We start from the raw sequence: 12,433 nt of genomic DNA, 5'->3' as shown, positions 1-12,433 counted from the left end.
AATGTGAAAAAAATTGAATTTTTTTCGAAAACCTCAAAAATTAAAGATTGAAATTGTCTTAGAATACAACTCTCTACATCTCAACTAAATGTAAATTTTAATGTGAACTACCTTTTTATATATATTTGTAGATTTTTCATGTATGTGCTTTATGCACAATTTGTGGAAGCGATTGGCTGAAAAAGATCTCTATAGTGATGAAGTAATGGTATTTCAGAATGAACTAATTTGGCTATCTCTCAGTTGTGGCACATATTTTCCTTGGCATAAGCTGTATGTTTTGTATTCCCTTTAGAGCATCTCAGCCCACAGTAAATCCCTTGCTTTTTTTTTATTTTGGTTGGTTATTGGAATACTGGTTACAGCTGGTTATTTAAACGCTGTCTTTTCATGGCAATAAATAAATATCAACAACTTACCGTACAAAACAAATGTCCAGACTAGGCTCCATGCATTACTGTACATGCAGAACAGAGAAGAATTAAAATATGTTTGTTACCTAAGGGTATCTGTATACTTATCTGCTATACCTCTTATATTTTCAACATTGCACAGATCATAATGCTGAATTCAGCAACGGAACTACATAATTATATTGACAAGACCCAGCTGACTCGAGATCTTGGGGGCACACTGGATTATTGCCATAAGGACTGGCTCTCACATCGCACTGTAAGTCCCTTAGGCAGAGCTGTTGCTTGGAGTCAAACAGATTGAGATTGTGATGCAGTCTCCATAGACCTTAGTCACTGAGTATGAGTAATATTCTGTAAGGCTCAGAGTATTCCTTTTGCATGATGCAAGGGATTTGGGCTTTTTTGTTAACACACCCATTTAATACATAAACAAACAAAAGAATTTTGGCATTTTATGCAGGTAAGACCACTATAAGAGATTAAATACTAGCAGCATACAAGGCTGAGAAATGGGGTGCTAAATTACTAGGGCCCCTTGTTCAGAAAGAACATATATATATATATAGAGATATGATGATTGTACAATTGTTGAACTTTTGTTGAACTCCCAGCTACTCCCTGTTGGGTGTTGGACATTGTTGGAAGTTCAGCAGCTGTAAGCAGGATGTTCATGAAGTAAATACTAGAAATATCTAATGTACTCAGTGTGATATGCATATTTACTGAGATGTTTTTCGTAAAATACTTTGGCCTTTTTTTAAACAATCAATAAGCTTTTCTTTTAACAAAGCATATTTACAGTATACTGAATTGTGAGTAGTAATATATATTTATGGTATCTCTGTTCATAAGCTTTAAGCATATTTAAAAGCTTGGGGCTGCTGTTGCTATGTCTGGTGCTTTCTATTTCTCATACTCGGCCCTCCCCTTCTGACATCACCAAGGGGGGGGGCAGGACAGGCACATGTATATAAATAAATGATGGCAGAGGGAAGGAGGAGTCACCCAACCCAACCTAAACCACACCCGACATAAACCTGCAAAATGTTGCTATAGTAGTACCTGCACACGACCTGTACAAGTGTCATCTTGCTCTGTACACTACTTCTGTGCCTTTGGTTCCAAGACATGGAATCTTCAGTAGCAGTAGACAGTGACCTGTCCGGTGGCAACCCTAAGTACACTCATGGCAGGATTTACCGAGATTGACATGGCGATCACCAATTGGTCATAGCCCCACTCACATGATGTGATCACCCTGCCCCGTTACATGATTGCCCTGTCATATGTGACATCACCCCCACCCCCTGTCTGGGCCTAGCTTCAGAAAAAGGAGGCACTTCCCCAGTGTGACTCGCAACCCAACCATAACCCGCAATGATTGGCCAATTTTCAACCCAAACCCACCCTACCAGTGCTCAACCCACCGATAACTGCGGTTTTGGATCAACCTGCACATCACTATTGAGCTGCTGAAAAGTGTTTATACACGCACACATAGCAAATAATGTATCCCCATAAGGATATTATATGTCCCTGAAGAGTTCCATTGCCATATAAAAGCACAAGTAGTGATGGGCGAATTTGCGCCTTTTCGCTTCGAATTTCCCACGAAATTGGCGAAACGGCTGAAAATTCGCCGGCCGCAATTTTTGACGCTGGCGTCGAATCGCACAAATTTGCCGCGAATTTGCGCCTGCCGGATAAATTCGCCCATCACTAAGCACAAGGCCAAAGGCCTTGTGACACAAGTTACATCAATGAGCATTGTTTATAAGAAATCATTTACAGGATATTCATGGCTCTTGTGTAATTTATTGTGTAATAGATTGTTTCATCTGTTATGTAGTTTATAATTTATATATCATGTGTAATAAAAATTTTAGAAGGGCTGTATACATATTTTCACCTAAATATATTTTCATTATAGAAAAACAAGATATGGCAGCCATTTTAAACCATTTAAATGCAGTTTATTCATTCGTTTAAAAAAACCATTTATTATGGACATTATATTCATTTTTTTAGGCTATAGAAAACTTTGCCGTCATGGTGAAACAGACAGCCCAAATGCTCCAGTCTTTTGGGACAGAGCTGGCGGAGACAGAGCTGCCAAATGACGTTCCCTCCACAAGCTCGCTGTTACATGCACACACAGAGAAAAAGGAAAAAATGAAGGTAATGCTGCGAAATTTCAAACCACTTCTTAATTTTTACAGCTAATGAGGGGGGGTTTGTGTATGGCATATGCCCCTTTATTTTTTATATATTTATGATTATTAAAACAGAGGAATGCAAATTCCGTTGCCTCAGTTTCATTTGTATTTAAAATGTAAAAATAGCCCCTCATTCCTTTTAATGGCAAAAGCCTGAACCCTTCGGTACACTAATCACTTAAGATGACTGCTGCTCAAAAATGTGGTAGTCACCTACAGAGGTACCGGCAAGTATTTTGTCATCTGCTTAGTTGTTGCCATTCCCCTTTGACTACTTCAGCTTGAGCCTTTAATTTAGCCTCATAGGGTCAATGCACCAATATTGCTTCCTCATTGGATACACTTGACCCTACAAATCACTAGCAAAACCAAAGTTTTTAACTGTCATTAATGTTTCTTTGTAGGAAAGTTTATCTTTCAGTTACTCAGGTCCTATAAAATGTACATTTTTATTATTTCTTTTTCTCTAATAGGATCACCTTAAGGTAGCATTAAAGCAGGGATGTGATATTTTGGAGAAGATCATGGAACCACGTAAAGAGAACCCTGAGTATAGGATGAATCAGGACCAAATGGACAACCAAACTACTGTGGAGAGGTTAGAATAGCCGCATCATTACAAATATAGTACATTTTATTTTTGGAGATGATCATGAAACAAAGTGAAATGCATACCCAAGGGAATTTATTAATGGTAAAGTTGCCATGACTTTTAAAATGGTTCATCATTTTAGTAAAATTAATTGCTCATCCTTCTAACTTGTACCCAGTATCATCATTTCAATGAGTTATCAATACATTTAATACTCCACTGTCCTGTAAGTTATTATGTATCTTTTACTAACTGTAAAGTAGCATCACACTATATCACTGCCAAACTCTTTATAACCTAACTCAGTTCTGTGTTTTAAGCAGGCAGTAGATCAAGGGAGCACTGTATCTTTTTTACAACTTAGGAAGATGTAGAGCTGCACAAAATAATTAAAAATAAAAAATGTAAGTGCCAGATGTTTTGCTTGCTGATATCCCTGCTTTTTTATTGGCTGGCTAGCATGTTAGAATCCATTGCACTTAATTTAAAGTGCTATAATGGCAAATGTTGAGCCTTCTTCTGAAGGAATATTTTCAAAACATTGCTATAATTGGCACTGGAATGTGAATGTCACATACCTGAACAGCAATGTATATATAAGCTAGGAAGTCATACTAATTGTGGCATTTGCAGGATTAAACAACTACAAAGTGGTAAGACTGGTATTTCACATATTGTTGCTGTACTGAGGGATGCCCCGGGGCTCAGGTTTGAGCAATACATCATTTTAGTTTATTGAAGCAGTGATTGTTTGCCTGTTTATATTGTGTTACTTAAACTTTGAAGTGCGGCTCTTTAGTGTTGATGGACTATTTAAGATATTCATATTAAGGGTGAATTGCAGACAGGTATATGTTTTTAATATATTTTATACATTTTATGTCTATCCAGTCAGATATATATATATATATATATAGAGAGAGAGAGAGCTGTGTGTATGTGCCACGCACCCTAAAAATTAACGAGACCTGGGTGCTCATCATGCATTGAAGGTAGATACAATGTAAAAAGTGATGGCACTCACAGGATTTGAACAATAATCAACAAAAGGTGTCAAAAAAGGTTTATTCATCTGTAGCGCTATAGTAAATTGAGTGCACCTTACTCTACTATAAGCTCCATTTCCAATAAATGTGCCCCGGATGAGACCTTAAAATCCTAAATGTGCCCCGGATGAGACCTTAAAATCCTAGGGAGTGTACCTTCCCAGTGATGTGGAAGCAGGATGTAGTGCAACTGTAACTGTATTCAGGGTGCAAATAATTGGGCGCCAGTGGTTCTTATAACTTAACCATAGAACAGGTCTGTAAACGTAGTCCCTACTTCTGGGTAATTAGTGCCCGGGATCTTTATCCCACTCACAATCCTCTGAGGAGCCTCAAGCTGCTCAGCTAAATATCCTGACTGGCACTCCTAGTGTGACCTATAAAGGTGAGTAGCCTGTCCTTACTAGGCCTGACCTGTCTAGGTTCCACTCGAGCTCTGCCTGCCTGCTCAGGCTAGAGCCAGCACAAGATGGACAATGAAAGCATGGCTTCAGAGGTTTTTATACTCTAGCACAATGCTATCTACTGGTCACTGTGAGAAACAACATGGGACATAGCTTAAAGCAGGAATAGGAAACAGTTACCTCTCCCAACTGTATTTTAGAACCCAGTTAGGTGTCTATAACACTAGGGAAACTGCCTGCTAAATAATACTGGGGATGGCTATTTTACACATTCCTACACATCCAACGTTTTGGTCCCACACAGGAACCTTTATCAACCTTATCCCTAGTTGCTGGCAGGTGCCATGTAATTTGCATAGTTGTATTACTGGCCAGGAGGCGCTGTGACCACGCCCTGTCTTACTCTGAGTGAGTGAGAAGGGGTTGATCTTCCTCTTTGGCTGCTGGATGCTGATCCAGCTGGGTGTGCACAGGGGAGTCTGGGTACAGCAAGGCCCAGGAAAGCCATGTGCTCTAGAGGGACCAGTACCTCTAGAGAGATAAGTCAGGGAGCAGGGACCCCGTGAATGAGGCTAGTGAGTGGCAGGAAAATAATTGTTATAGACTCTCTAGGAGAGTAAGGCAGAGATGTAAGAAAGAGAGAGAGAGAAAGAGCAGCTTTGTGCTCCAACAAGTAGGTGTAGCAGGGAGTAGCTTCCCAGGCTGTAAGATTTGCCTAAAGTGAAGGGACCACAGTGGATAGGGTGTCAGGCTTTAGGTTATCCTCCCTGACCACTCCACTGGGTGGAATCCAGACAACATGTGAGGTATTTCTGTCTGGAGGTATGTTGTACTGCCTTGACTACAGCCTCTGGGAATGTACCAGCATCTGCCTCTGAAGCTCTGTATGAGCTATGTGTGTGCCTACATATATTCTGCAAATGCCTCTGTACCGATGTAAGTACCCTGTGGATCATTTGTCTCTGACAAATAAAAGTTTATTCGTTTTTACTGCAAAAACCTCCTGGCGCCCATTCTTTTTTTGTTTTATTGCACAGTAGCCTGTGGGAGTTGCACTAAATCACATCATTAATCTTCCATGTAGCGAAGGCCCTAGCCTGAAGTGTTAGAGTCACGTGTAACCCATGCTCAAGTGCACTAGCTGGTAATTAGCCCCGTTGACCCGTATAGCCCAAAATATTGTTACAAATATACATATATACCACCATACATGTTTTTGGCCTGCCCCCAGTAGAGGCAGGCAATTTAGTCTTCTATGTGGATCCAGCTTTACTAAATGGAAATGGAAAAACAATGAACAATGAGCTGGCTTGATCTTGTTGTTTTAGTTTCAGTCCTGTCAAACAAACTGGTTGTGGCAGTTTTCACATCATGACAGTTTTCACATCCATTCAGCTTTATTACAGTCTTAAAAATGAAACTGTTTAGGGCCATAGGTAAACCATACAAACTGAGTTATTCAGTATAATCTTCTCTGATGTGGTTTACATTTACATGTGTGAGATACAGCCGATGAAGGACCTACAACCACCTTACAGCCACTGTCCTAGTTAATTTTGGTTAAAGGCTGAACATTTTCAAATATATATGGTAGTAGCTAATCTGTGTATGTTTGTTTCCCAGGTTACACTATTACTGTACTGTAAAATCAGATTGCTCGTTAGAAATACATCCATACATACAGAAAAAGGCAATCATTAGCTCTGAGCAGCTCAGCATTTAAGCACTAACAATTATGTCAATTATGTCTTCTCTCTCCGTGTAGGCTTCTTTTGCAATTAAATGAAACAGAAGCAGCTTTTGATGAGTTTTGGTCTAAACATCAACAGAAGCTTGAACAGTGTTTACAGCTACGTCATTTTGAGCTAAACTTTCGAGAGGCAAGTTTCTATCTATTCATATTACATTCTGTTGTAGTTGCATAAGTATTCTCCTTGTGTTGTCTGTACAGGTTGTAGAACTTTGACAGCTGGAAATGCCATGTATTGGGCAACCTTGATGCAATGGTTAAAATATCAGATAAAGCACCAGGTTTGATGCTTGTTATTCTACATGTCAAGTATATGATCCCCTGCTAAACCACTCCATCTTCTCTTCTGTACAAACCGTGCGCTTTGCAGTAACATTGTTGAGTGCCTACAAAGTAAGATTGTTACATCCTGGCTAGATTGTATTGCATATGCTGTAATTTAATCTATAGTTTAGCTTTGTAAGCAAATCATTATAGGTATACAATTTGTTACTGGTAATGCAATAAATTACTGACTGTTATGCCTGACCTTATGCCAATAAATCAGTTTTTTGGGCAGTGGTTCTGCACCCATTGCCAAGGTCCTGCTATGAATTTCATCTGTTAACACCTCCTACCTAAAATTTGCCTTTTTTCACCTGCAAATTGTAGTGAATTGCACATAACCTTGACAACCTGCGCAGCACTGCTTAAATCTACAAAGTCTTGCAAAGCATTAGAGTAACATTGAGCATACCCACCTGTGTAACTCTAGAATGTTTCTGTAAAATCTTGCAGATGCAGTGTAATTGCAGTGCTTGTATATTACCCAATATAGCCCCCTGGGTCACTGCTCCCATAGTGTACATGGAGCTTTATTACAGCAGCAGTATACAATATACCCTGCAAATACACCAATTCCTCTGCTACTGACGGAATTTCACAGCTCGGTCATACTTATGACTCTGTCTTAGCTAACACTCTTCTATCACAATCATGCTCTGGACTGAAGCCGTAGATTCTGAACCACCCAATTTGGCCAAATTTTAGTACAAGCTATAATGTATTGTAATAGTTTTTGAAGAAAGGGCATGGTGTCATCAGGTACCCTAGTACTCTAATACGCAATCTCAATACTCTGTCCTATTCACTTATTTGTTTTTCTTTATGGTCTGAAGGACACACCAACACCCTATGTTGCTTTAATTTCCTACTTTGCTTGTTTGTGTTAGATAAAATGAAGAACTTCAGTATATGCATTTCTTCCATACTCTGCTTTCTATTAATGCTTCACATTTTTTTCTTGTATGCTCTGGTCTATAATGACTGTACATGTTCTGGGGACTCATGACTACAAATACCAATTTTGTCTTACATTGATTTAGATTTCTACAAGTCTGGATGGTATTTCTGAGAGGCTAGAAGCTTTTACAGATGTAGGAAACAGCTGCTCCCATGCTGAACACATTCTGAAGGACCTCTGTAACTTTGAGGTTAAATCCAAAGTAAGACGACTTTCATGATCATTTGAGATTTATGTTTTCGCTTCAAAGAAAATGCTGTAATTAAATCAAATATTATGTATGGATAGAACTGTAGTTGCAGTCAAGAAATAGCAGGAAGTACGGTGATCTATGAAGCATGGCTTTGTATGGCTTTTTGGGTTCTTCTCGTTGATCTGTATAGAAAAATGGCAATATTATCAACAGCTAAGAAAGAAAGAAAATTTAATTCACCCAAGGAATTCTGCAAGTAACTCAAAATGCATGTTCAAGCATTTTTGTGTAGTTCTGTAGTGAAAAGATGAACTGTGCTGTGTTGCTTTACTTTAGTAAAGGGTAGTAATTATTCCTTTAATACTTGACTCTCTTTATTGCATTAGCCCTAATTCCAGCTATTGAGAAAAAAGCACAAAATACAATGTTAGTGTTCAGTATTGTCATTAGTCAAATGCCATCTCTGATTATAAACTCTCGTTCTGTTTATTTAGGATGCATTACAGGCAGCCCAAAATTTAGTCAGAGAAGGTGATCAGCTCATTCAGAGTAATCACTATGCTGTAGACTCCATCCTTCCGAAATGCAACGAGATTGGTAATTTATGTGAGAGCATTAGCAACTCCATTCAGCAGAGACGGCAAAACCTTCACAAGTCCTTGGAATTGCACAGACATTTGGAAAAGGTACTTTCATTAATTTTATTCATTAATTCCAATTATCCTGTTGCATTGTTCTTTAGAGTTCTGCGAGCAATAAAACATTAGACCCTGTAAGATGCCTTACATGACATTGCAGGATCCTTAACAGTAATGCACCTCTCTCATTGCAGACAATGAAGTGGTGTGATGAAGGGATTTACTTGCTGGCTTCCCAACCTGTGGATAAGTTCCAGTCTCAGGATGGGGCAGAAGCTGCACTTCAGGAGATTGAACGGTTTCTAGAGACTGGCACAGATATAACTATGAAAGATTTGGTTTTTATTTTGAGGAAGTACGACTCGATTCTCACTCCGGAACTGCAGGTGCTTTGTACATATATATGTGATAGTCAATCATCAATAGAATTCCTATGATTTTACTTGATTTGCGGTAATGAGCATGTAGAAGGTAGCTGGTCAGTGTACCCTCACAGGCATAACATAGTTACTAAAGTAACACTCACTAACATTTCTTTAAAAACAATTCAAACTGCTTTGCCCGCCTTAACGTAGCCACAGGACCCAAACGTGGTGATGCAGTCATTCATTGTTTAATATGGTAATTAATAATTAATTGAAATATGTTACAATTCATAATTGATAGTTCAAATAAAGACTGGGTGTGGGCAGATAAGGCTAATTTTTGTTTATCACTAGGAGCATGTCAATAAGGTGTACCAGAAGCAGGAAAGCATGCAAGAGATGTTTGAGAAGAGGAAAGGTAGCCTTAGAAAACTTGCAGCAAAGCAAACCAGACCTGTCCAGCCAGTTGCACCTAGACCAGAAGCAATTTCCAAGTCTCCTACCTCCTCTCCAGGTAAATAAGTATTCCATACTCTATATGTATGTTACCTTGTGATGCCTGCATGGATTTTATTGTGTTTATATACAGGGGGTAATGGTACTGACGGGGGGACATAACACCCCATGGTAACAAATGTCTCATCGTATCTTAGTTTGTATTGTCTGCTTCAGCTAAAGCATTGTAACAGTTAATGGTCTCACACGACTCATATCTAAACCACTGTATTGGGATCACATTGTCTGAAGTATTGAGAGGTTTCTCCTGAAAAAGCTTCTTTAAAGATCAAAATCTTGTGTTAAAAATTTTTATTCCAACCCTCCAGTCTTTATGGATATCTTTCAACTTTCCGTTACAAAATATGGGTATAATATCAAAGTCAATTAAACAAAATCAGTAAAACTAACATACAGCAACAACAAAACCAATAACTGTCATTACCTAAAACAAAAGTTTTTCTTGAAAGTATACCATAAGCATGCAGCACTTCTTTCTTTTAGGTCTTCAAAGGTCATCTGAAAGCAGAAATAGCTCAGGAAGTATTCAGCGACGGATAAATTATCGCAGAGCCAAGGTATTTATAGAAGGCATATCAATTATTTTTCATTAATTTTGTTTTTTTTTAAATAAAATAATGTAGGAGAAAAGATAGAATTTATGTGCTAGTATGTCTCTATCCTTTATTTAATCTATTTTATTTGTTTCATAATTTAGATCTATTTTATCATAGCTCTCAGCTCTTGGGTATCAGCAATCCATAGTTAACATGTGTAAAGGTATCAAACAATGGCTGATACTTATATCCATGGGATGAACAGACAGATAACATAAGAGTGGCTGTTTAGTGGTATGGGCATTTTCTATTGTTCTATTTGTTTAGGTCAACAGCCTCTTCACTTCCTTATCTACACTTACACCACGCCCTTTCCGCCATGTTTCATCACCAAATAAAAATTTCAGATATTCCCAATCATCTGCAATTCTGTAGGATTCTAAGATGATTTGACAACTTCAAACATTATGGTCAGAATTGGTCATACTGTGGGATCATATCTGGACAGATTGAAAAGTTCTGCAATACATATCTAAGAGCCTTGATCACAATCGCATAGATAAATGCTCATTTTCTTGCATCCCTTACAACTGCTCTAATAAGCAAACAAGTAAAATTGAAGTAGCTGGGCAACTTGATGTGCAGGAACGAACAAAAAGATTTCTGATTGGAGGCCATTGTATGAATTTTAATTAGGGGTTCCCATAAGCAGAGGGTAGCAAGGAGGGTTACAAAAACCATACTGCAAATATAACTAGACTGAATATCACATTTTCCTAACCAATGTTATTTTTTTTTTTTTTTACCCTTAGACTGAAGTGGATGGTAATCAGATTAGAAGTGCATCAGCGATGGAGGATGAAGAAAATCTAGCAGTATTAAGAAGGTAAAAATCATTTTGCTATCCTGATACATATATCTCTTTTAATGACATATAAATGCTATACAGTTGTTGCCAGTTGTACCACATATATAGGAAGTTGTATCACTGAGAATGGCTCTTTAAGGGAAACTAACCCCTAAAAATGAATATGGCTAAAAATGCCATATTTTATATACTGAACTAGGTATCAACCTACAGTTTCAGCTTCTCAATAGCAGCAATACGCCAATACTTGTCACAGGGGGTCACGATTTTGGAAAGTGTCTGCAACACTTACATGCTTAGTGGGCTCTGAGCAGCTGTTGAGAAACTGAGCTTAGACAGCCATCACAAATGATCAAACTGAAAATGTTGGGCTTTGATATAAACTGATGCTACAAGGCTGATTATATAAATTCTGATGCTAGTTTTACTGGTTTCTGAGCTGCAATGTACTAATTATCTGTATTAATTACTACTCAGCCTTATATTGTGACATTTATATTCTATGTGTACTGTATATTTTGAATCAGTCCCTAAGCTCAGTGAGTGACAGAAGCATAGAGCATGTGCAGTAAATCAGCAAAAAGAAGATGGCAAGCTACTGGGGCATCTTCAGAGACACAGATCTTTACTACTAAAGGGCCGTGGGCTGGTACAGAAGCACAAAACAGAACGTACAACATTTCTAGCCTACTTCTTTAGTTAAGCTTTAGTTCTCCTTTAAGGATAATTAAATAGTGCCATGAGTTGTTACATACTAACCCATCCATAGTCACATAAAGAATTATCTGAGAACATTTGCTAAGGGAACCAGAACTGTGTTTTATTAAAGTTTGGGATTAATCTTGTTCATCATCTGGGACAGAGTGTGAGATGAACATTACAGAAAATATGTGCGATGATGCCTTTTGTTGAAGGGCTTGAAACAGAATGGGGAAAGCTCAAGGTAAATTCGGTGTTTATAGTGACTTAATTGCATAAAGTTAAAGGTACATTGGGTGGGAATGCAAGTGGGTGTTCAGGCAGAAAGGAGAGAAAAAATTAGGGAAATTGGATAGGAATGTGGTTGGTGTGATGAGTTTGATTAGGAACTAAAAAATTAAGTTTGGTAGAGCACTTTACCAAATTAAATAATTCATGTTTGTTTGCTTTTAGGTGGGTCATATTTCTTATATTTTTTTCTGTTTTGGTTTTGTCTTTGTATCCCTTTCTATCTGGTTCCCTACGGTCAGTAACTGTGATTGATATTAACATATGTCAAAATTATATTCTTTCGTTTTTGTTATATATTGATTTAGTGCAAATTTAACTACCGGTAACTATGCTGAGTCAATGTGGCATAACTTGCACTGTCATCGGGGGAGCATCTGGCCCTCCTGCCAACACAATGACCTGATTTTATGATGTAACTTCCAATTTTAAAAATAATACCTTTGTTATACAGAGTGTAATGTTTGTGTTATAAATAGATCTAATTTTTATCTGTCTGTTTTGATATTTTATACATTAAGGACAGAGACAAATATGAAATGGTGCTGAAAGTCACACCAGTTAAAATAACAAGAATATGACTTGACACAGGAGTCTTTATAGCAAGGGAATGCGGAACATAGC

At 38.0% G+C, this 12,433-nt stretch overlaps 1 protein-coding gene across 9 annotated transcripts in view; it reads left to right on the top strand.

Moving 5' to 3' along the window:
* The window catches only part of LOC108708454 (guanine nucleotide exchange factor DBS), a 140,518-nt gene that overhangs the window by 106,412 nt on the left and 21,673 nt on the right, over positions 1-12,433 (top strand). For all 9 annotated transcript variants that reach the window (XM_018247178.2, XM_018247175.2, XM_018247180.2 and 6 more), the window contains 10 exons: positions 556-672; positions 2,445-2,594; positions 3,106-3,230; positions 6,440-6,554; positions 7,789-7,908; positions 8,394-8,585; positions 8,732-8,923; positions 9,257-9,416; positions 9,902-9,975; positions 10,767-10,840. In XM_018247178.2, the coding sequence (XP_018102667.1) occupies positions 556-672; positions 2,445-2,594; positions 3,106-3,230; positions 6,440-6,554; positions 7,789-7,908; positions 8,394-8,585; positions 8,732-8,923; positions 9,257-9,416; positions 9,902-9,975; positions 10,767-10,840 (1,319 nt within the window). The remainder of the gene's footprint in view (positions 1-555; positions 673-2,444; positions 2,595-3,105; positions 3,231-6,439; positions 6,555-7,788; positions 7,909-8,393; positions 8,586-8,731; positions 8,924-9,256; positions 9,417-9,901; positions 9,976-10,766; positions 10,841-12,433) is intronic.

Source organism: Xenopus laevis, chromosome 2L, assembly GCF_017654675.1.
Source record: "Xenopus laevis strain J_2021 chromosome 2L, Xenopus_laevis_v10.1, whole genome shotgun sequence".
NCBI classification, from domain to species: domain Eukaryota; kingdom Metazoa; phylum Chordata; class Amphibia; order Anura; family Pipidae; genus Xenopus; species Xenopus laevis.
Note: the sequence above shows the minus strand (reverse complement) of the source record. Positions and strands in the feature narration are given on the sequence as shown.